This window comes from Passer montanus, unplaced genomic scaffold (genome assembly GCF_014805655.1).
Source record: "Passer montanus isolate IOZ18808 unplaced genomic scaffold, ASM1480565v1 scaffold161, whole genome shotgun sequence".
Lineage (NCBI taxonomy): Eukaryota > Metazoa > Chordata > Aves > Passeriformes > Passeridae > Passer > Passer montanus.
Window position 1 is genome coordinate 304,703 of NW_024363272.1, and position 24,962 is coordinate 329,664.

General features: G+C 48.7%; 1 protein-coding gene across 1 annotated transcript in view; it reads right to left on the reverse strand.

The window, feature by feature from the left end:
* Positions 1-24,962, reverse strand: part of R3HDM2 (R3H domain containing 2) — a 36,138-nt gene that overhangs the window by 10,439 nt on the left and 737 nt on the right. Inside the window, exons 2-14 of the mRNA XM_039703223.1 lie at positions 15,118-15,316; positions 14,023-14,064; positions 13,367-13,453; positions 13,067-13,193; positions 11,236-11,314; positions 10,547-10,606; positions 10,260-10,400; positions 9,054-9,162; positions 7,695-7,790; positions 6,393-6,424; positions 4,210-4,329; positions 3,586-3,917; positions 2,404-2,549 (exon numbers count right to left, since the gene is read on the reverse strand). Of these exons, the coding sequence (XP_039559157.1) occupies positions 2,404-2,549; positions 3,586-3,917; positions 4,210-4,329; positions 6,393-6,424; positions 7,695-7,790; positions 9,054-9,162; positions 10,260-10,400; positions 10,547-10,606; positions 11,236-11,314; positions 13,067-13,193; positions 13,367-13,453; positions 14,023-14,064; positions 15,118-15,285 (1,539 nt within the window). The 5' untranslated portion in view covers positions 15,286-15,316. The remainder of the gene's footprint in view (positions 1-2,403; positions 2,550-3,585; positions 3,918-4,209; positions 4,330-6,392; positions 6,425-7,694; positions 7,791-9,053; positions 9,163-10,259; positions 10,401-10,546; positions 10,607-11,235; positions 11,315-13,066; positions 13,194-13,366; positions 13,454-14,022; positions 14,065-15,117; positions 15,317-24,962) is intronic.

Sequence of the window (24,962 nt, forward strand, 5' to 3'; positions counted from 1 at the left end):
TCCCTCCTCTCAGTCCTAGTGAAAACATGAGAAGCATGGACAGCCCAGCTTGGAAGGGACCTCAGAACACCTGGTCCAACTTTCCATGGGAAAGGGAGCCTTGGGGTGATTATCCAGCACCCTGTTGCATTTTGAAGCCCTCCAGTGTAACTCCAGCAGCTCTTTGCTGCAGGGTGAGTCCAAGGTGGTGCCAGAGGATCCCCAGAGAGCCCCTGAGCAGGATGAGATCCAGCCCCAGTGTGGTGGCACAGGGAGGTGCCAGGGATAGCCCCACACCACAGGAATTTGCCCCCCAAACCCCACAGTGGGATGGTTCCCACCTCATCCCCACTCCTGCAGCAGGACTGGGCTGGGCTGGGGGTGGGCACAGCCTCAGGAGCAGAATAAATGCACAGAAATGTCACCCATGGGTGCTTCCTGGAGGGTGCCAGCCCTGGGAGCAGGGCTGTGGGAAAAGGGAGGAAAAGGAAGGAATGGAGAGAGAGCAGGGGAAGGGGGGAGGAAAGGAGAGGAAAAGGAAGGAGGAAAAGGGAGGAAAAGGGAGGAAAAAGAAGAAGGAAAAGGGAGGAGGAAAAGGGAGGAAAAGGAAGAAGGAAAAGAGAAAGAGGAAGGAAGGAAAAGGAAGGGCAGGGAGGAAGGAAAATGAAACATTGGGGCTGGTTCTGAGGGGAACAAATTCCAGTTTTTCACTCATCCAAGGGCTCCAGATCCTTTTCCAGGGATGCTGCCGGCCCAGCAGAGCTGGGAATTCTGTGGGATATCCCACAGAACCCCTCAGGCACAGCACAGCCCAACCTTCTCCTGCTCTGCCCCAGGTGTGAGCCCAGAGCACCCAGAGCATCAAAGAAATTTTTATCATAAAAGAGAGAGAGGCAGGAAATGAAAATTCACAGAGTTCTCAAAATCTTACAGAGATAGTGGATGAAGGTACAGACATGGAGGAAGGTTTTGAATTAGGACCTTGGAACAGGAGAGACTTTTCTGAGCAATGAATCATAATTGCTATCAGATATAACTCATGCCCTTTGAACAGACTGGACTTTCACAGCATTAAAATTGCTGTGTTGTGAAAAATGTGTGTTAAAAATTAGTTCTCAAAGTCTTACAGAGATAGTGGATGAAGGTACAGACATGGAGGAAGGTTTTGAATTAGGACCTTGGAACAGGAGAGATTTTTTGAGCAATGAATCATAATTTTTATCAGATATTACTCATGCCCTTTGAACAGACTGGACTTTCACAGCATTAAAATTGCTGTGTTGTGAAAAATGTGTGTTAAAAATTCATATTACATGATTGGCTCTTTGCAAATATTAAAATGAATACTGTGTTATGTTGTATTAATTTTGTAGTACTGTATTAATCCTTTAAAATTAGTGTCATAAATATAGTTTTTAAGCTACAGCATAATATTAAAATAGAAACTATGTAAGATACTTTTTGTAACTAGCTCAAGAAATGGGTAAGATAACCAAGAAATTCTTCACACAGAGATAACAACAAACAGACACCAAGATCCCAAAAGAAGAATTATTGCCTCCTTATCAGGAAGAACCAGATTCCTTCCAGACTTCTAGGAGGCAAATAAATCAATTTACAAATGGGGAGGGGGCAGAAATTAAGCAGAAGATGTCCTTTGTTTGAAAAGAAAGTTTGCATTATGTGTAGGATATATGAATATTCAACAGGTTATTGCTTTTAAGGGTTAATCCTTTGTTAGCCAGCCATGATTTCTGGGGGCTTAGTGCCCAGGAAGTGTCCATAATTCTTTGCTTTTATTGTCCTAACTCTGATTGTACAAATTCTTATTGGTCTAATTTTTATTCCTATTTTTAGAACTATTTTATTACTATTAAACTTTTAAAATATCAACACAAGTGATTGGCGTTTTTCACACCTAGCAATACTTAATGCCAGCAAAAAAACAGAATTACTGCTCCAGCAAAAAATCTGAACTACTTTCAGCTTTTTTTTAGCTGAAAGTAATTAAAAAATTAGACAAACTTTGAGTTGTGATCTAAATCTCTCCTGCTTAAATTAAAGGAAATTGGAGGAAAAGGAAGAAGGAAAAGGGAGGAAAAGAAAAAGGGAGGAAAAGGAAGAAAGAAAGGGGAAGAAAAGGAAGAAGGAAAGGGAGGAAAAGGAAGAAAAAAAGGGAGAAAAAGGAAAAAAGAAAAAAAGGGAGAAAGAGGAGGAAGGAAAAGGGAGGAAAGAAGGAGGCACCAAACCTGGAACAGAGAGAGAGGCACAGAGGGCTGGGACCCAGGAGAAAAGGGCAGGGCACGGATATGAGAATTTATGGATCATGTTAAGAAAACCAAGTTAAGCAAGTAATAAAAAATAAACAGATATATCCTAGTAAAGGTATAAAATTCCCCCCAAAAAGTGCCCCGTGGGACTCACCTGGGACATCATGGGGCTGCTCATGGCCGGCTGCTGCTGGGCTGGGGGCAGCCCGGGGGGCTGCGGGGCCGTGCAGGGCAGGAGGCCACGGCTGGCCTGGGAGGATGGGGACTGGCTGCAGGACTCAGGGGCACCCAGCACCAAGCCTGCAACACAGAAACGGGCACACAGGGCTGGGATCCAGGAGAGAAGAGGAGGGAACCCATAGGATGCATCTGCAGAATGGTGAACGATTGCAATATTGTATTGTATTGTATTGTACTGTATTGCATTGCATTGTATTGTATTGTACTGTATTGTATTGTATTGTACTGTATTGTATTGTATTGTATTGTATTGTACTGTATTGTATTAAGGACTCAGGGGCACCAAATCTGGAACAGAGAAACAGGCACACAGGGCTGGGAACCAGGAGAAAAGGGGAGGGCACCCATAGGATGCATCTGACTGCATTAATTCAGAATGGTGAACGATTGCAATATTGTATTGTGTTGTATTGCATTGGGGATGGTGAGTTCTGAAGAAGTTGGTGATGAACCATGTGGCACAACCAGACTGCACAGCCACGCCAGGGTACCGAGGTCCAGGTGCCACCCATGTCCTGTTTGAACCACAGCATCACAAACCCTAGTTCCCCAACCCTAAACCTGTCTGCCAGGTGCCCTTTGGCAGAGAAAGAGCTCCAGTTCCCCAACACTAAATCTGTCAGTCCTGGTGACAGACTAGGCAAGAGCTCCAGTTCCCCAACCCCAAATCTGTCAGTCCTGGTGACAGACTAGAGACAATCAGGTGTTCTTCACCAGGGAAATAGCTCCAGTTTCCTAACCCTAAACCTGTCTGCCAGGTATCCTTTGTCAGGTAAAGAGCTCAATTTCCCCAGCCCAAATCAGGGTGCCAGGTGCCCTTTGGCAGGTAAAGAGTTTCAGTTCCTCAACACTAAATCTGTCAGTCCTGGTGACAGACTAGACACCATGAAGACAGTCAGGTGTCCTTTGGCAGGTAAAGAGCTCCATTTCCCAGCCCAGATCACTGTGCCAGGTGCCCTTTGGCAGGTAAAGAGCTCCATTTCCCAGCCCAGATCACTGTGCCAGGTGCCCTTTGGCAGGTAAAGAGCTCCATTTCCCAGCCCAGATCACTGTGCCAGGTGCCCTTTGGCACCTGCCTGGCACCAGCAGCCCGTACCTGCCCGTGAGGCCCTGCTGGCCGTGCTGCCCTTGCTGCTCCCGATGCTGTCCCCCCGGGTGAGGATGGAGATGCCACTGAAGCTGCTGGCTTTGGTGACAGGTGGCCTCAGGCTGCGGATGGAGCCGTCCGAGTCCGTGCTGCTCCAGGGCCGCGGCTCCAGGGATTTGATCTCGCTCTCGGTGCTGCTCTGGCGGCTGCCCGAGGCCCGGCTCAGCCCCTCCCTGTTGCCCCTGCAGAGAGCAGAGGAGTCAAACTGGGCTCCAGGGAAGGGACAGTGGCAGAGCTGCTGGTGCTGCACCAGTACAGCCAGGGTAGATCTCTTCCCCAGCCTGGAACAGACCCCAGCAGGGTCACAAAAAAACCTCTTCCCCAGCTGGGTCACAAAAAGATCTCTTCTCCAGCCTGGAAGAGACCCCAGCAAGGTCAGAAAAAGATCTCCTGGAACAGACCCCAGCAGGGTCACAAAAAGATCTCTTCCTCAGCCTGGAACAGACCCCAGCAAGGTCAGAAAAAAAAATATCTCCTCCCCAGCTGGGTCAGAAAAAGATCTCCTCCCCAGCCTGGAAGACACCACAGCATGGTCACAAAAAGATCTCCTGGAAGAGACCCCAGCAAGGTCAGAAAAAGATGGAGCCGTCCGAGTCCGTGCTGCTCCAGGGCCGCGGCTCCAGGGATTTGATCTCGCTCTCGGTGCTGCTCTGGCGGCTGCCCGAGGCCCGGCTCAGCCCCTCCCTGTTGCCCCTGCAGAGAGCAGAGGAGTCAAACTGGGCTCCAGGGAAGGGACAGTGGCAGAGCTGCTGGTGCTGCACCAGTACAGCCAGGGTAGATCTCTTCCCCAGCCTAGAACAGACCCCAGCAGGGTCAGGAAAAGATCTGGAACAGACCCCAGCAGGGTCAGGAAAAGATCTCTTCCCCAGCCTGGAACAGACCCCAGCAGGGTCAGGAAAAGATCTCTTCCCCAGCCTGGAACAGACCCCAGCACGGTCACAAAAAAACCTCTTCCCCAGCTGGGTCACAAAAAGATCTCTTCTCCAGCCTGGAAGAGACCCCAGCAAGGTCAGAAAAAGATCTCCTTGAAGAGACCTCAGCAGGGTCACAAAAAGATCTCCCCAGCCTGGAACAGACCCCAACAGGGTCACAAAAAGATCTCTTCTCCAGCCTGGAACCGACCCCAGCATGGTCAGAAAAAAAAGATCTCTTTCCCAGCTGGGTTAGAAAAAGATCTCCTCCCCAGCCTGGAAGAGACCTCAGCAAGGTCACAAAAAAATCTCTTCCCCAACCTGGAACAGACCCCAGCAGGCTCAGCCCCTCCCTGTTGCCCCTGCAGAGAGCAGAGGAGTCAAACTGGGCTCCAGGGAAGGGACAGTGGCAGAGCTGCTGGAGGTGCTGAAGACCTTCTCATCTCAGAACAGGGAGTTTTTTAAGGCCTGGAGACAAGGCTGATGGAGATCCTGGAGACCACTTCCTGCTGAGGATTTCTGCCCAGCTGGGCCTGTTTGCCCAAAGCTGTGGCTGCCCCATCCCTGCAAGTGTCCAAGGCCAGCCTGGAAGGGGCTTGGAGCAATCTGGGAGAGTGGAAGGTGTCTCTGCCCAAGGCAGGGAGGTGGAAAGGGATGAGTTCTAAAGTCCCCTACCACCCAAACCCAAACTCCAGGATTCTGGGATGTTGCTGCTCCCAGAGCTGTGCCCTCACCGACCACCCTGCCTCAGCCCAGGCCACAGCAGGACTTTTTGGGATGTCCCTAAGCAGTGAGCCTGCTCCACCAGCCCAGCTGGGAATGGCTTTCCCTGGGGAGGGATGGAGAGGAAGAGCTGCTGAGCACAAAAAGAGGCTTGGAAGGAGCTGCTGAGGTGATGCCCTGGGGTTCTGGCAGCAGGTGAGAGCCAGAAATGCATCTCTTGGAAAGCAGAACAAAGGTTATTGAGCTCAAAATGGTGCTGAGGCTCTCCCCTCTCTCATCCAGGGCAACCCCAAAGCAGATTGGGCCTGGGAACCACAGCCAGGGAAGCTCCCACAGCTGCAGCTGCATCTGCAACAAGGTTTTTGTTCCATTTTTGGGGAGTTTTACTCCACCCCACAGATCTGAGACCTGTCCTTGCTGTCCTGAATGCAGGCAGACCCCAGGACACAGCCCCTGTGACTGCATTTTCCAGTCCTGACTGCATTTTCAGATCCTCCTGTCCTGTCCCACACAGAGCTGCAGCATCTCCAGAGCTTTTGGGAGAGCACAGCACAGCAGGGATGAGGCTGTGTCCCTTTTCACCCTCTTCTTTGTCCCCAAACCTCAGGGCCAGGTGACTCAGCCTCACTCCAGCCCTTTCATCCACGGGAAAACTGCTTAACAAGAAAATGCTGCTCAAACATGTTCCCAGTGCCCTCAGCAGCTCGGCTGGAGCCTGAGACACTTCACTGTCACTCTTAAGTCACCCTGAGTTGATAATCAGGGATTAGGGACAACCCTGCCTGATCCTAATGCTATCCTGGCACTGTAAGGGCAGGGATTTCCCATCCTTTTGGGGAATGGTTTGAAAACTGCTGGAATTCCTCCCTGCTGGAATTGCTCCCATTCCCACCCTCCTTTTTAATTGATGAATCAGCCAAAAAAGGACTCAAAATTGAAAGAAAACACCTTCAAGCAGCTGTGCATGGGGGGATTCAGCACAAAGAAATCCCCACAAATCTGCCCCTGTCTGTGAGAGCTACAAGCAAAGCATTCTGTGGAGAGTGTGACGAGGGAAAAGCAGCTTTTTGGAGCCATGCAGGGCTTTGGTGACACTGCCAGGGGCTGCAGGGCAGCACTCACCTGCTGTCTGTGAGGTATCCGTTCTGGCCAGACTGGGAGCAGGAACGTGGAGATGGGGAGGAAAGGAAAAGGACACTTAGAAACTGTGAAAAAACAAAGCCAGGGGATTCCAAAGGGTGGGGCTGGCACACAGAGTGTGCTGAGGTGTGGTGCTGAGGCTCCTGCACTCCAGCTCCCTGTGGGTCTCCATCCAGGCCCTTTCCTGATCCCTGAGATCTCTCAAATCTGAGTTTTCAGCTCCCTCCTCCACTGAGGCAGCTTTGATGGTACCTCTGTCCATGTGACAACCAAGGCCAGGCATAAAAAGGGGGTTTTATGACCTAAATGCAGCATTTGGAGCATTTGGGAAGGCCCAAATTCCTCCTGGGAATGCCCAAATTCCTCCTGGGAATACCAAATTCCTCCTGGAAGGACTAAATTCCCCCTGCCAATGCCCAAATCCCTCCTGGGAATACCAAATTCCTCCTGGAAGGACTAAATTCCCCCTGCCAATGCCCAAATCCCTCCTGGGAATACCAAATTCCTCCTGCAAGGACTAAATTCCTCCTGCCAATGCACAAATTCCTCCTGGGAATGCCCAATTCCTCCTGCTAATGCCCAAATTCCTCCTGGGAATGCCCAAATTCCTCCTGGGAATACCAAATTCCTCCTGGAAGGACTAAATTCCCCCTGCCAATGCCCAAATCCCTCCTGGGAATACCAAAATCCTCCTGGGAATACCAAATTCCTCCTGCAAGGACTAAATTCCTCCTGCCAATGCACAAATTCCTCCTGGGAATGCCCAATTCCTCCTGCTAATGCCCAAATTCCTCCTGGGAATGCCCAAATCCCTTCTAGGAAGGCCTAAATTCCTCCTTGGAAGGATGAAATTCCTCCTGGGAATGCCCAAATTCCTCCTGGAAAGGCAGAGCCCTGCACTGCTGGGTCAGGAGGTGGAAGCTGCAGCAAGAAGAAACTGGGAGATGCAGCTGCTGCTTCCTTTGGGGCAGGAAATGGTTTTCTGATCACTCCAAAAATGCTCCTGCATAAAGTTATAATCTTTTGGGCAGCAAGGAGCAGGACTGCATCCATTCCTCCCTGAAATTTTAGGGAAGGAGCAGACTGGAGGCTGCAGGTGTGGCTCCTCCACCCCCAGAACCTCAAACATCTTTGTTGGCAGCTGGAATACACTGCCACATCCCCAAAATTCTGGGAAATTGGTAGGAAATGCAACAAGATCTGACCTCTTGGCATATTCAAGGCCACTTTCTGGCCCAAATCTCCAGGAGGATCCTGGCAGGGGGGTGGTTGATCCAAACTTACCTCTCGTGCAAATATCCGCTCCCTGACCCGCTGATATTCCTCCTCTCGCTCTTCTATGGATTTGCTCCTTCTCCCATCCTGCAAGGGGAGTCTGATCTGAAGGGACAAACACAGCTCAGGGGTCAGCAGTTGCCAGCAGGAGCAGTCAGCTGCTGCCAGTTTTGGGTGGCATGTGGATTAGGTGGCTTTTGCTTCTGGACCTACCTTGGAGACACCTGAGGGCAGGGATGAACCTGCCAGAAGTGCCAGGATATTCCTGGATATTCCCAAGCACAACCACCCTGCCTCAGCTCTGCCTGAGCTCTGCCTCAGCTCTGCCTGAGCCACAGATCAGGAAAATCACCCTGCTCCCAGGGGGAAAAGCTAAAAGTCACTCTTTGGAGCAGGTGCCAACGCTCCTTCTGCCTCGTGGATTCTGTGCTGCAGCCCTGAGTGCCACCAAAGGGAACCCAAAAACTGGGATTGACTGCAATGAGCAGCTTCTATCCTGAATTAAATTCAGAAAAAGGTCCCACAGCACAGGGGGTGATGTGATTCTTGGTTTAGATGGGGAAATCTCCTCCCTGGGAGGGTGGGCAGGCCCTGGCACAGGGTGCCCACAGAAGCTGTGGTTGCCCCATCCCTGAAGTGCCCAAGGGCAGGTTGAACAGGGCTTGGGGCAACTTGGGAGGGTGGAAAGTGTCCCAGGGTGGAACTGGATGAGCTTTAAGGTCTTTTCCAACCCCAACCATTCCATGTTTCCATGAAGGCGGGAGCTACAAGACCCTGAGATCCCTGGGGAAGGGCAGGACTTGCTGCAAGCCCCAGCAAGAGAGAGGGAAAAGCAACACTCAGCTGAGGGCCTGAGTGTTGAAAACTGCTGGAATTCCTCCCTGCTGGAATTGCTCCCATTCCCACCCTCCTTTTTAATTGATGAATCAGCCAAAAAAGGATTCAAAATTCATGTTGCAAAGAAAACACCTCCAGTAACTCAGCATTCAGCAGAGATTCAGAATGACATGGCATGAAATAAATCACACAGAAATCCCCACAAATCTGCCTCTGTCTGTGAGAGCTAAAAGCAAAGCATTCAGCTGAGGGATATTCCCAAAGAAACCTTGGCAAAAGGCTCCACCTTAAAACCTGGCCTAGCCCCCAGCTGGTTTTAGGGTATGGAGAAGTACAGCCATAAAACCCACAGCAATTCTTCATCCATTCCCATAATATTTAGAAAACCTTTCATGAAATTCAGATGCTGCTGCCTGGGTGAGGTTGGAGCTTCTATTAAATGAAACAGGAGAATTTTGGAGCTGTTCTTGTCTTGTGACCAGGCAAATCTGACTGTGCCAAAGGCTGCAGGTGCCCCCTGCCACCCCTCACCTGGTTATCATCCCGATCCATGCTGGTGTCATCTCGTTTCAGGATGAACCTCTGAGGGAATTCTGCGTTCTTCTCGTCCTTGATGTGCTCAGAGAACCTCTGCTCGGGGCTGCAAGGAAACCAGCCCTTGTCAGGAGGGAAAAACAGGCCCAAGGTGTTTGCTGGGTGAGATTTCAGCTCTGGCTGATGGCAACGAGAGCTCCTGTCCCTGCTCCAGGAACGATGGAGAGGCAGGGAGGGCTGGGAGGAAAAGATTCTCCTTCCCTGTGCCTTCATTCCATGATTCTGATTGTTCTAGAGAGGGATTTCCCCTTCTTGTGAGGCAAAAAAAAGGAAAAAAAATGGTGTGGAACCCATCCTGCTAGAGAGCATTGCTGGGCTGTGGGGAAGGGGAAAAGGGGAAGGGGAAAAAGAAGGGGAAGGAAAAAGGGGAAAGGAAAAAGGGGAAAGGAAAAAGGGAAAGGGGAAGAGGAAGGAAAGGGAAAAGGTAAAAGGGAAGGGGAAGGAGAAGAAGAAAGGGAAGCAAAAAAGAAAGAAGGGGAAGAAAAAGGGAAAGGGAAAAAAAGAAGGGAAAGGGGAAAGAAAATGGAAAAAGGGAAAGGTAAAAGGAGAAGGGAAAGAGACAAAAGAAGAAGGGGAAGAAGAGGAAGGGGAGGGAAAAATGGGAAAGGAAAAAGAGAGAGGGGAGGATGAAGGAAAAGGAAAAAGAGAAAGGGGAAGAGAAAGAAGAAGGGAAAGGGAAAGGGAAAAGGAAGAAGAGGAAGAAGGGGAAAAAGAAGGGAAAGGCAAAAGGGTAAAGGGAAAGGGGAAAGGGGAAAGGGGAAAGGGGAAAGGGGAAAGGAGAATGAAAAAGGGGAAAGGAAAAAGAGAGAGGGGAAGATGAAGGAAAAGGAATAAGGGAAAAGGGAAGAGAAAGAAAAAGGGAAAGGGAAAAGGGAAAAGGAAGGAGAAGAAGAAAGGGAAGAAGAAGAGGAAGAAGGGGAAGAAGAAAAAGGGACAAGGGGAAAGGGGAAAGAAGGGGAAGAGGCAGAAGAAGAAGAAGGGGAAGAAGAAGGAAAAAGGGGAAAGGAAAAAGAGAAAGGGGAAGAGGAAGGGAAAGAAGAAGGGAAAGGAAAAGGGAAAAGGGAAGAAGAGGAGGAAGAAGGGGAAGAAGAAGGGGAAGGGAAAGGGCAAGGAAAAGGAAAAAGGGAAGCAGAAGGAGCTTACATCCGTGTGTTACTGGTCTTGTTGATGATGACAGCCTTCCCAGTCTGGTCCACGTTGTGATCCATCCCGAAATACGCCGCCACGCGGTGCAGCAGCATCCGGTGGTACGAGGTCATCTGGGGGAACTTCTTGAACTGATTGCTGGGGACAGGGGACAGGGTTGGAGCTCCAGCTGGTGGCAGGATGTCCAGGAGAACAGCCTCCTCACCCTGCTCCCCTGGGAGCACAAATTCCTCAATCTCCACTAAAAACTTCCTTTGCTTGACACAAACTTGGTGATCACTTACTTGTTGTCACTGATGAACTCCAGAATCTCCTGTTCCAACTTGAGCAGCATCATTCTATCCCTGTCAGGAAAAAAAAAAGACAGAAAAAGTCACTTTAGGGACAGTGGAACTGCCTTCCCTGCTGCCAAGCCCTGTCCTGCAGCAGAATAAGTCACAGGAGGAGGTGACCCCTGATTTCACAGAGAATGGGCTAAAAAACTCCCTGCTTTTCAAATATACTACACTGAGCAGCAGATTTTTTTCCAGTTTGTTTTGCTAATGATGCTTGGCTTTGGAAAGCCTGAATCTCTGCTCTGCTGGAAGCTCCACTGCTGCAGGCTCCAACTTTGCTATTCCCTTGCCAGCCTTTCCCTCAATCCCAGTGATTATTCCCACAGCAGCTCCTTCCCAGGCTGACACTTGAAATCCATTTCTAGAAAAGGATTTAAAGCAATCAAAAGTATTTCTTTGCATTCAGACAAATTATTTGTCCTTCTCTCTTCACATCACACACACAATTCCACATTTGGAATTGAACAGGATATAAAATTACAGTTGTGCTTTTAGTTTTTACATTGTCCCAGCTCTGGTAACTCTTGGAATTCCAAAGAGGAAAACACAAAAATATTTGCAGGTGCTGCAATCCCTCAGGATGCAGGAATGCCCACACACAGAGCCCTCAGGGAGTTCTTTTACTGCCCATGACCTACCGTGGGTTTTTTTTCAGTGTATTTACTAAAAATTCATGCAAATCTATTCCAGTGGAGTCTGTATATTCCTGGCTGGAATCTGAAAAAAAAACAACAATGGCAGCAGAACAAATTAACAAACAACTGAGACTGGACAGAGGGAAGGGAAAAGAGGAAGAGAAGCAAAAGGGGAAAAGAAAGGAAAAAAAGGAGGGAAGGAAAAAGAGGAAAAGAAGAAAAAGGGGAAAAGAAAGGAAAAAAGGGGGAAAGGAAAAATGGGGAAAGAAGAAAAAGGGAAAGGGGGAAAGAGGAGAGGAGGAAAGGAAAGGAAAGGAAAGGAAAGGAAAGGAAAGGAAAGGAAAGGAAAGGAAAGGAAAGGAAAGGAAAGGAAAGGAAAGGAAAGGAAAGGAAAGGGCTGTCTCTGAGTGCACGAGGATGAAAAGGAAAGGAAAGGAAAGGAAAGGAAAGGAAAGGAAAGGAAAGGAAAGGAAAGGAAAGGAAAGGAAAGGAAAGGAAAAAGGGGGAAAGGAAAAATGGGGAAAGAAGAAAAAGGGAAAGGGGGAAAGAGGAGAGGAGGAAAGGAAAGGAAAGGAAAGGAAAGGAAAGGAAAGGAAAGGAAAGGAAAGGGCTGTCTCTGAGTGCACGAGGATGACATTCCCACATTTCCCAGTCTAACCCAGGATTAAGGAGCCTTTTCCCAGGACAGCAGGACCAGCACAAGGCACTCCAAGGGCCCTTAGGAGGCTGACAGAGACAGGGAGCTGGGGTGGGTTCCTGGAACGACACCCCGGTCCCAAAACCACCCCTGGGACCACGCTCTGGACACTCCCAGCAGGTCCTGGCAGATGTGTATTCCACACTTTGGTCCAAGCAATTTCTGCCTTACAATCCTTAAATCCTGCAGGCTCTGGGAATCCCTGGGATGGGATGGGATGGGATGGGATGGGATGGGATGGGATGGGATGGGATGGGATGGGATCCGATGGAATCCCTGCCATGGAATGGGATGGGATTTATGGGATGGGATGCCTGGGATGGGATTGATGGGATGGGATCCCTGGGATGGGATGAGATCCCTGCCATGGAATGGGATGGGATCCCTGGGATGGGATTTATGGGATGGGATGCCTGGGATGGGATTTATGGGATGGGATCCCTGGGATGGGATGGGATTGATGGGATGGGATCCCTGGGATGGGATGGGTGTGGGTCAACCTGAAGAGAAGAACCCAGGAGACCTCTCCAGTGTCTCAGTTTGTTTTTTTTTGTACTAATAAATATTTTATCTATTAAATAAACTATTTTTCCACTTTTCTCAAAAAAATAAAAAACCTTTTCCCAAACCAATTAAAAAAACCCCCCACTTATATTTACTTTACTTAAAAAAAAATCCTTTAAAAATTTTTCTCCCAAAATTACCCTAAACCAAAACAAAAACAATTTCTGGGGACTCCAGGAGAGCTGGAGAGAGACTTGGGACAAGGGATGGAGGGACAGAACAAGAGGGAATGGCTTCCCACTGCCAGAGGGCAGGGATAAATGGGATTATGGGAAGAAATCCTCCCCTGTGAGGGTGGGCAGGCCCTGGAATGGATTTCCCAGTTTGCCCCTGGATCCCTGGCAGTGCCCAGCTTTAGGGGCACCCTGGCACACTGGGAGGTGTCCCTGCATGGCAGGGGTGGCACTGGGTGGATTTGAAGGTCATTCCCCACCCAAAAAGGACTCCCTGATGTCACCAACCCCAAAACCCTGCACAGCAGCAGCAGCAGAGCCACCCAAGCTCCTGCCCCACCTTCCAGAAGGTTCCCAGGGCAGGTGAGCAGCACCTGCCCCGTTCAAAGCAGCACCTGACCTCGAGAGAGCATCTTCCTCGGAGTTTTCTCTTTGTTCTTGTCTTTTTCTTCTTTCTCCACCCCATCTTTGGTGGATTTCTCCTCCTCCTTGTCAGAGGGGCAGCTCACGTGCAGCTGGATGATGTCCTGGGGTGGAACAAAGGAGGTTGGAGTCCCTCAGACATTCCCTGAGCCCAGCAAGGTCTCAGCCAGCTCTTGTGGGGATTTTTTGGCTCCCCAAGGCAGGCATGGATCATTTTTAGCAAAATTAAGATTTCCTGGGCTTCCACACTCCCAAATTTGTCACATCCTGGGCCTACCTGAGACTCCAGCAGCCCGTCCACGAAGGGGCCTGAGGATTCCTCACACACAGCCAAACTCCTGACCAGTTTAAGCTTTGAGTTAGACTGAAAAAGGTAAAAAAAAATAAAAATAAGGGAGTGGTTACAACACCTCAGCTAAAACTCACGCTTGAATTCCTGCAGCTGCATTCCTGGTGCAGCCATTTCCAATTAAATTCCCAATTAAACTGCCCAATAAGAGGGATATTCCCCTCAATACATAATATAATATAATATAATATAATATAATATAATATAATATAATATAATATAATATAATTAATATAATATAATTAATATAATATAATTATAATATAATATAATATAATATAATATAATATAACAATATATAATATAATATAATATAATATAATATAATATAATAATTGGAATCCCTGAGTAATGAGTTCTTTTATTTTTTCAGCCTTTAAGGCAAATTTTAGGTGGGAAATTCCCTGCTTTAATTCACTTCCAGACAGAGCAATCCCATCCTTTATCCTGTCAGGAAGGAGCACGCGGAAATCCCTGTCCTGAAGCTTTTGCAGGGACAGGAAAGGCTGAGGAGCAGCTCCCTGAGGCTGGCATCAGGAATTAGGACAGCCCAAAGGAAATTGGGGTGGCAGCTCAGCTCCTACCTTGGCTCTCTTCCTGGCGTGGCCGTGACTCGATGTTCGCTTCTGTGGGGAGAGAAAAGGGAAAGAAACTCAGCCTGGGGGTTCTCTGCCACTCCTGGCCACAAAAAGGGATCCTGACAGAGGTGCTGCTGCTTCGGTGGCACTTTTATGTTTTCTGAAAAATCCCTTTGCCCAGGATTCTTCTCCCGGGAGGCTGAGAAGCCTCAGAGAAAAAGAAAACAATTTTATCTGATTTGCTTCTCCTGTGTTTTGCTCCTTTGGAGATTTTTATCCAACAGGTGATTGTTTTACTGGTTTCGTGTGAATTATTTTGACTCTTTGGCCAATCAGGGTTAAGCTGTGTCAGACTCTGGAGAGAAAGTCTGAAGTTCTCATTATTATCTTATAATATGTGATATAATATAATATATAAAGTATAATATAAAATATCATATCATATCATAAAATAATAAATTAGCCTTCTGAGAACCTGGAGTCCACTTCATCATTCCTCCCTTCACCCGGGAACCCCACAAACACACCCCCCGTCTGGCCGTGCAGCTGGGAGCACATCTGGCAGCTGTGCCCGCCACAGCTGGAACGGCAGCAGCAGCCAGCAGGCAGCTGAGGGTGGGAGCTGCTCCAGGCTCCACAGGAGCCACGAGCTCAGGTGGCAGGAGGGCAGAGCAGCAGGAGTGAGTCCCAGCAGCCCCAGATGATTCTTGCACTGAGATTTTTTTGCATTTCTTGAAATGAAATCCCAAAACATTCCCGTCCTATTTTTAACCGAAGCAACAGCCAAGCAGCATTCCTGAAGCCAAGCCCTCCCTGGGTGCCTTCCCTTGACACGAAGTCATTCACTCATCCTCAGATCACAGAAAGGAGCCAGAGGGAGGTGACAGCCCTGGCACCAGAGCCTGGCCACAGAGCCCCAGTGTCCCCCAGGGAGTATTTCAGTTATTCCACTCCCAGCTCAGGGAATATTTCACTCTGAGATCCAGCTGGAGAGGAAGGGAGCAGCGTGCAGAGCGTGGTGTCCCTGTGGGGAAGGGGACACAAGCTCTGGGTGCTTTGGGGAGCAGCAGGTGAGGCCCAGCTCCCCCTGCCCACACTCACCTGAGACTCCTGGCGCACGCCGACCTCCTCCCCCCCATCCTTCTCCACCTCCTCCTTGCTTGGTGACCTGGACACGTATTTGGTTTTGTTCACAGATTCCTCAACCACCTTTTTTTCTGATTCCTTCATAATTTCCAGGGACTCCTGTGCCGTGTTGCTGTTGGACATCTTCAGAGCCCTGCGACGCGGCGACGGGCACCTGCAGGACAAGGGGCAGCTCAGGGGCTGCACGCAGCTTCTCTCTGCACACAAACTCTCCCACACACGGCCTGGAATTTCCTTGGAGCCCACCCTGTGCCCACAGATGCCAAACCAAGCCCTGGCATCAAGCCTGCCCACCCTGGGTGCAGCCCCAGCTCGAGGGCGCCTGGCAGGAGCTCCGTGGTTCCCACCAGGATTTTGGAGGCACCTCACAAAGTCCCTGAGGTAGAACTGAGGTCCTGAGGCAGGTGAGTGATGGAGACAGAGACACTGAGGGCAGCTCTAAACCAGCAAACATCACACAAGTGAAATAAATTCCACCAACCAGAGCTGGGCTCTGCCCCAGGGGCAAACCACCACCAAAAATCTGAATTTTCCCCAAATCCCAGCCCAGTTCTTTTTGTAATCAGTCAAATCTTCAGCCTTGTACTCCAAACAGGCTCAGTGAGATAAGGTAACCCTGATATCTCCTCCTGGTCAGGCACTTCAGGACAAGTGGGACTCAAATTACACATTAAGACAGAAGTTCCTGATAAAGTTGCATTTAATTGCTTCCCTTTGATTAGCAAGAAGCAAGCAGCCCCTGGATTAGAGAGGAGCCTGGACAGGGCAGCACCTGTGCTGAGAGCCTCAAACTCATCAAATTAAGTGTTAATTATCCAAAATGATCATCTGGAATCAAAACATCAGCCCTGCCCTGAGAGCTCACCAGGAACTGGAGTGCCAGGACCCAGGGAATGGCTCCCACTGCCAGAGGGCAGGGTTAGGTGGGATGTTGGGAAGAAATTCCTCCTTGTGAGGGTGGTGAGGCCCTGCAATGGATTTCCAGAGCAGCTGTGGCTGCCCTGGATCCCTGGCAGTGCCCAAGGCCAGGCTGGAAGGGGCTTGGAGCAGCCTGGGATAATGGGATTGTGATGGGGGGGACTGGGATGAGCTTTAAGGTCCCTCCCAACCCAAATCATGCCAGGATTTTATGATTCCAGAGCAGGTCTCAGAGTCTGAGCAAGGACTAAACCAGCTCCACGTGGATGTGGCACCAGGAAACACCTCTGGAGAGACAAATTTCCAAAAAGGGGAACCAAAATCAGAGTGAGGCTCACACAAAACCCCTCGTAGCAGAGAACATCTGTTGAACAACTCATTTTCAATTTCTTTGGCAGAACGTGGCTGAAACAGAGAACTCACAGAGATTTATCAACTCCTGACTGCACAGAACAGCTGATATTCCTGGAGTATTCCCCTTTAATTTGTGGAGCTGCTGAACACAAAATGTGCATTTGACATTTATGCAGTTACTGGAATTGGTTCCAGGCACAGAAAGCAGGAGAGTGCAGTGAACTGCCTCCATTCCATGGATTCTTCCGTGGAATTTATTAAAATTTGATAAGACATGGTGGGGGCAGGAGGGAAAATGCCAGATCCAGTGGGACAGGACTGGCACCGGGAGGCAGCTTGGCCACCTCAGCTTCCTGCTCACCTGGATTTTGGAGGCTCAAAAAGGCTTTCACTCACCTGAGTGAGGCTGCTGCCACTCCAGAGCCACACATGGGGCAAAGAGGAAAGGGAAAAGCACCTTGATATTTCCTTGGGTGGGAAATATCCCAGAAAATTCAGGGGGAAAAAGGTGCAAGCATCCATTTTCCAGCTGCAGGGGCCTGTCCTCACCCCAGCAGGCTGAGATCCAGGGTGAGGAGCCCCCCACGAGGGAATCCCACGCTGCTCCAGCAGGAATTAGGTCAGGAAGGGAAAAGGGAACGCTTTGCCTGCTGTGTCTCATTTGTGGGAGGATTCTGCAGGGGGTGAAGGTGGTAAACTCTGCCTCCTCCCACCCCAAAACACTTCACACTGGAGGAAACTGCTCCAGGCTCATGGCCAGGCCGGGGGTTTAAACATTGCAGGAGGATCTGGAGCAGATTTGGGGAAGGGAAGGGAGGAGGCAGCAGCGGAACTGCCTCAAAAAAAGGAGCAGGTTTTGTACAGCTCATTCCCTTTGCACCACCCACCCTCTAACAAGGTTTTCCCCCCAAGCCAAACACCTCAGCCACATTTAAGGAGGATAACAGCATCTTTTCCTGTCGTGCTGCAACGTAACTTCAGCATCACACAGGGAAGATGATCAGATTTCCCAGAAAAGACAACTCAGAGCCACAGAAGTGACATTTATCAGCTGCCCCCTCCTGTTGCAGCTTCCCTCCCCGCCAGGCAGCCTCCAGGACATTTCCCTGCGTGCAGAACTCGGGGAAGATCTGGGAGCTGCTGCTTTCCAGAGGAGGATTCCTTGCAGGATGAATGAATCAGCCCCAGCTCCCTGGGGCAGCCGTGGGACGAGGAGAGGGGGTGGCAGACACGAGTGACGGTGACAGACGGGGTTTGGGGAGAGGCTCTGCAAGTTCAGAGCGCCCAGGAAGGGTGGGTGGCACTGAGCTGGGCCTTGGGAGAGAGGAAATAAAAAAATGACACAGATGCAGCAGAAAAATCTGTGTCAGGAAGGAAGATGGAGCAAAGGTGGAAGGGAGGAGGTGGGGGAGGTGTTTTGGTTTGGGGATGGGCATTGGGAAAGCGACTGGGCCAGTGGCAAACTGGGAGTGCTGGCCAAGGAGCCAGGACACTTTTAAATCCTCCTCCTCCTCGCTCCAGAGAGGAAGATGGAATTCCACCTCTGCTGCCTCCTTGCCACCTGCAGTTTGCAGCTGTGAGCCCCAGGAATGGAACAGCAGCTCCTGGTTGGGCTGGGAATTCAAGCAAGGAAAGTTCTGCACTTCCAGTTCAGATGGATCTGGCAGCAGATCTGGGGAAGGCAGGAAGCTCCTGCTCCATCAACGCTTTTCCTGGCCTTGTTTCTCAGGGAACAGAGCTGCTCCTGAGCTAAAAGAGGGTGCAAAGGAGACAGATGGCTGCAGCGGCCCACACACAGCTCGGGTGCTGCAGCGGGATGGAGGGGCCTCAGGGGGGATGGAGGGGTCTGAGGGGGAGATGGAGGGGTCTGAGGGGGAGATGGAGGGGTCTGAGGGGGAGATGGAGGGGTCTGAGGTGCCTCAGGCTCTCCCTCTCAGGTTTCAGAGCAGGAACACGGGGATTCCTCCCAAGCACCAACACACACCACCCTGAGGATGGACACCTGCCCTTCCAGACAGGAGCTTAGGCTGCCTCTGAATCTCCTTTCCTCCAGGCTGAGCACCCCCGGCTCCCTCAGCCATTCCTCACAGGGTTTGTGCCCCCAGCCCCTCACAGGTTTGTGTTCCAGCCCCTCACAGGGTTTGGGTTCCAGCCCCTAACAGGGTTTGGGTTCCAGCCCCTCACAGGGTTTGTGCCCCCAGCCCCTCACAGGGTTTGTGTTCCAGCCCCTCACAGGGTTTGTGCCCCCAGCCCCTCACAGGGTTTGAATTTCCAACCCTTCACAGGGTTTGAGCTCCAGCCCCTCACAGGGTTTTAATTTCCAGCCCCTCACAGGGTTTGGGTTCCAGCCCCTCACAGGGTTTGTGTTCCAGCCCCTCACAGGGTTTGTGCCCCCAGCCCCTCACAGGGTTTGGGTTCCAGCCCCTCACAGGGTTTGGGTTCCAGCCCCTCACAGGGTTTGGGTTCCAGCCCCTCACAGGGTTTGGGTTCCAGCCCCTCACAGGGTTTGGGTTCCAGCCCCTCACAGGGTTTGGGTTCCCAGCCCCTCTCCAGCCTCGCCGCCCCCTCTGGACGTGCTGAACCCCAAACCACCCCACAATTTCCCCATCGTCCCCCCCTGCTCTCTTTGGGGGCAGCAGCACCCACCTCCCACCTCCCGCTGGGTCCCAGTGATGCTCCGGCCAGCAATTCGCTGATTGGCTGCCCGGCAGCCAATGGGAAGCCGAGCTCCATGGCAACGGGGCCGTGTTGCCAGGAGCAACCGGGCGGGGGTGACTGGGGGGAAATGGGGGCGGTGGGCTGGGCAGGGGGCTCCGAGCCCAAGCACGAAGCCCCTCGGGCTCTGCCGGGGCCTGGGATTGTCCCTCCCGGGCTGGGACAATCGTGGCCATTTTGGGGCAACAAGAGGCCGGATGGCTGTGAGGGAAGAGATGAGAATCTCGACTCCATCTTTCAGAAAGCTGATTTATTATATTATGATATATATTTGTGAGGGAAGAGATGAGAATTTTGACTCCATCTTTCAGAAAGCTGATTTATTATATTATGATATATATTATATTAAAATTCTGTATTAAAACTATACCAAAAATAATATAGAAAAGGTCTATCAGAAGAATAGAAAGGACAGGAATGAGAAAATCTTGTGACGCTCAGAATCAGCTGACGGTGATTGGCCATTAATTAGAAACAACCAATCACAGAGGCACCTGTTGCATTCCAGGGCAGCAATAATTATTGTTTACATTTCTTTCCGGAGGTTCCTCAGCTTCTCAGGAGAAAAATCCTGGCAAAAGGATTTTTCAGACAATATCATGGCTACAGTGTGGATGTGATAAAAGGTCCTGAAAGGAACTCAGGAAAAACAGCACTGCAGCAACCCGGGACAGGTTTCAGTGTGATATTTAATGAAAAATCCCTTCACCGGGATTTTTCTCCTGAAAAGCCTCAGCAAACAAATGTAAATTATATTATCTGAACGCTTCTCCTTGTGGTTTGGTGCTTTGGAATGTGGCAGGTGCATCTTTGATTGGTTCTGTGTGAATTGTTTTGACTTAATGACCAATCCCAGTCCTGTGTTGGACTCTGGTCTGTCACAGGTTGTTATTCTTCATTCTTTTCTAGCTTCTGATGGATCCTTTCTCTCTGTAGTTTAGTATAGTTTTAGTATATAATTTCATATGATATTATATTATATTATTGATATGATATAATATTATATCATATAATATCATACAGTAATATAATGTCATATAATTTCATATAATAGAATTTCATTTCTATTATATCATATCATATCATATTATATTAATATATTTCATAATATATTATATATAATATATTATGAAATATATTAATATAATATGATATGATATGATATAATATTATATCATATCATATCATATTATATTAATATATTTCATAATATATTATATATAATATATTAAAAATGATATATTAAATATTATATATTAAATAGAATATGTGAAATATAATATATTGAATATAATATGTGAAATATAATATATTTAATGAATTTCATATAAATAATATTATATATATAATGGAATGTAATATGATATTATAATATTTATCAGATATTATAATATATATCAGAAAGATGGAGTCAGATTCATCTCTTCCCTGCTCCTGAGAGCCTCCCAAACAACCACCACAACAGAAAGCACTGCAGGCTCAGCTGGAATTCTGACAGATAAAATCATTTGGAGCTCCCTCCCCTCCCTCCCCTCGCAGCCAGCAAACAGCTCCCAGCAGGACAAGCACCCCAAAACCCCAACCCTCCCGAATTCTCTCCTTGCTGTCAGCTGCAGAGGGATGGAATTCCTCCCTCCCCGAGAGCTCCTAAACCCAGCAAGACTCCCCCCAGGAGGTGTGTGCCTGCAGCCCCGTGCTTAGTCACGGCCCCAATCCTCATCTCCACCCCCACACGACATCAAACCCCAAATGATGATGCACATGCAAGGCTGCACTCCAGGTGAAAAGGGGGGAAAGAACTTTTTATGGGCAAGGAGACAGGAAACGCAGCAGAGTCGGAGGGAATCGTGGAGAATCAGGAGGTTTCCTTGTGGGAAACATCTCAAATCCCTTCAGGGGGAATAAAATCCTCTGGAATTTTGTCACCTCCCTCCCTCCACCTCAGCAGAGGTGTCAACTTGTTCTCACTCTGTTCCAGGAGTGTGACTGGGACTGCCAAAATAATTTCCATGCCATACCCAGGAATCACACAGAGGGGGATAAAACTTTTATAAAGACTGATTTTCTTCTTTTAGGAAGAAATTCCTCCCTGTGAGGGTGGGGAGACCCTGGCACAGCCCAGAGAAGCTGGGGCTGCCCCTGGATCCCTGGAAGTGCCCAAGGCCAGGATTAGTGGGAGGTTTCCCTCCACACCAAGGGGGTGGAATGAGATGAGTTTTAAGGTCCCTTCCCACCCAAAGCATTCCATGATTCCATTTTCAGATCCTTTCTTTCACCTTCCTCCCCTTTCAAGCCCTCTCATGTCCCACCTGAGCCCCAGCTGATCTCTGCAGCCCTCCAACATTTCTGGGTACAAAAATCTCATAAATATTCTGACCTGGATGGGAAAACTTTGCTTAAATCTGATTTCCAAGTGTGGAAAAGGAAACACATGAGAATTCCTGCTACAATTATTCCATGCCACATCTCACAGGTTGACACTGGGAGACAGGAACCAACTGCAGAGGAGTTAAACAGGCCTAAGGAACATTTCCCCATGAAAAATGGGATTAAACAGTTTCAATTTCAAGTTGTCCAAGCCTGGAGCAACAAGGGCCACTCTCAGTCCTGTTCTTCCCTCTTGTAGGAAAAGGGACATTATTGGTTTGGTGTTCAAAAGAAAGGAAACGGGGAGGAAATAGAAAAGGAAACTGGGAGGAAACAGGGAGGAAACAGGGAGGAAACAGGAAAGGAAACAGGGAGGAAATAGAAAAGGAAACAGGGAGGAAATAGGAAAGGAAACAGGAAAGGAAACAGGAAATTAAACAGGAGGAAACAGGAAAGAAAACAGAAAAGGAAACAGGGAAGGAAACAGGAAAGGAAAGAGGGAGGAAATAGGAAAGGAAAGAGGAGGAAACAGGAAAGGATATAGGAAATTAAACAGGAGGAAATGGAGAAAACAGGGGGGAAAGAGGAAAGGAAATAGGGAGGAAATAGAAAATGAAACAGGGAAGAAAACAGGGAGGAAACAGGAAAGGAAACAGGGAGGAAATAGAAAATGAAACAGGGAAGGAAAGAGGAGGAAACAGGAAATTAAACAGGAAAGGAAACAGGAAATTAAACAGGAGGAAACAGGAAAGGAAAGAGGAGGAAACAGGAAAGGATATAGGAAATTAAACAGGAGGAAACAGGAAAGAAAACAGAAAAGGAAACAGGGAGGAAAGCAGGAAGGAAACAGGGAAGGAAACAGGGAAGAGAATAGAAAAGGAAACAGGGGGAAACAGGAAAGAAAAGAGGGAGGAAACAGAAAAGGAAACAGGAAATTAAACAGGAGGAAACAGGAAAGAAAACAGAAAAGGAAACAGGGAGGAAACAGGGAAGGAAACAGGAAAGGAAACAGGGAAGGAAACAGGGAAGAGAAGAGGGAGGAAACAGAAGGAAACAGGAAAGGAAAGAGGAGGAAACAGGAAAGGAAATAGGAAATTAAACAGGAGGAAACGGAAAAAACAGGGAGGAAACAGGAAAGGAAACAGGAAATTAAACAGGAAATTAAACAGGGGGAAACAGGAAAGAAGGAAACAGGAACGGAAAGAGGAGGACACAGGAAAGGAAATAGGAAATTAAACAGGAGGAAACAGGGAGAAAACAGGGAGGAAACAGGAAAGGAAACAGGAAGAACAGGAAGGGATCCTGCTGCTCCCTTCTCCTTTCATTTTTGGGAGCTGCTTTAGGCTGAGCAATCACCTTCTCACCCCTCCTTTCCAAAATCTGAGGGAGGAAAAAACCCAGACTCAACATCAAAAAAACCCAACCCCAAAAGAGTCAGCAAAGTGGAGGATGATCAGAACCAAGGGCTCCCTGAGCAGGAATTGCTGCTCCCAATGCAGCACCAAAGGTTTGTGGACAGTTCCTGAGGCTTCCTGGGCAGAACTCTGGCAGGGAGGAAAGAAATGCAGGCTGAGAATTCCCTGTCAGAGCTCCCTGCTCCATTTCACAGCACTTCCCACTTCCTCACCACGAGCTATTCCTGTATTCATCCCCAGAGCAGGGAACTGCTGCCCTGACGTCAAAGCAGTTTCCCAGCAACAATTAATGAGGGCTGTCCACCACAGGGGTTTCCTGAAAAGCAAGGAATTATCCACCTACTTTCCACAGTGTCAGGATGCAACAGGACAGCACTGAGCAGGGAATTCTGTTAACCCTTCCTTGGCTCAGCAGAAATCCCTGGTTCAGCTGCTGGTTTTTTTTAGAGAGTCCTGAGCAGAATTGGTTACATCTGCAACAGAGATACCAAGCAGGGAAACAAGGAAAATCAACTAGGAAAACAAGGAAAACAAAACAGGAAAACCAACCAGAAAAACAGGGAAAACCAACCAGAAAAACAGGGAAAATCAAGCAGGAAAACATGGAAAACCAACTAGGAAAACAAGGAAAACCAAGCAGGAAAACCAACCAGAAAAACAGGGAAAACCAAGCAGGAAAACAGGGAAAACCAAGCAGGAAAACAAGGAAAACCAAGCAGGAAAACCAACCAGAAAAACAGGGAAAATCAAGCAGGAAAAAATGAAAAACCAACCAGGAAAACCAACCATAAAAAGAGGGAAAACCAAGCAGGAAAACAAGGAAAACCAAGCAGGAAAACCAACCAGAAAAACAGGGAAAATCAAGCAGGAAAACATGAAAAACCAACCAGGAAAACCAACCAGAAAAACAGGGAAAACCAACTAGGAAAACAAGGAAAACCAAGCAGGAAAACAAGGAAAACCAAGCAGGAAAACCAACCAGAAAAACAGGGAAAACCAAGCAGGAAAACATGGAAAACCAACCAGGAAAACAAGGAAAACCAAGCAGGAAAACCAACCAGAAAAACAGGGAAAATCAAGCAGGAAAACAAGAAAAACCAACCAGGAAAACCAACCAGAAAAACAGGGAAAACCAAGCAGGAAAAAATGAAAAACCAACCAGAAAAACAGGGAAAACCAAGCAGGAAAACATGGAAAACCAACCAGGAAAACAAGGAAAACCAAGCAGGAAAACAAGTAAAACCAAGCAGGAAAACAAGGAAAACTCTTCTCCTGCTGGCACCTGCTCCTGAGCTCAGCCTGTGCCAGGCAGGAGCAGCAGCATTAAATAAAAATCTGGATGAGGGAACAAGGAATTCCCTTCCCCAGCTGGCAAAGCACATCCCCAAAGTTTGTTCAGCAGCCCCAAAGCATCCCAGGTCCCAGAAAACCCCCAGAGCAGGAGGGCACAGGGCAGGAAGGTTGTCTGGATCCCTCCTCCTGCTTTTCCCCACGCTGGCAGAGGACACAGAGCCACTCATCCCATGGCAGACACTGGGTGCTCTCCAGGTGGGACCCAGAAATGGATGTGAACACAGAAAAAAAAATGGGGAAATAACGATTCAAATAAAAAACTCAACTTTTTTTGTCGGCTGCCAGAAAAAGTGGGGATTGAGTGTGAAGTCTGAGGAGCAGGTAGAGAGATCCTGAGATCCCAAAGTACAATAACCACACTTTAATCCCAAAAAAACCCAGTTCCCAGCACTAAATCTGGGATGAAGAGAGCATAACTTCTTGGGTGTTAGACAAAACTGGACGATGTGTGAGGAGGGGGAAAACTCAATCCAAGCTCCTTATTCCACTAAATCCAACTCAGTGAGGGGTTTAAATTAATTTAAAAACGAGGTTAATGTACCAGTGAACACAAGCACCATCCTACAGAACACCAAATTGCATAAGCCACCCCAAAAACGTCACATGGCACGATGCCAACCGAGTCGCCAACATTCCCCATCAACTAGCCAGCTCCAAAGAAATAAATCCACTAAAATA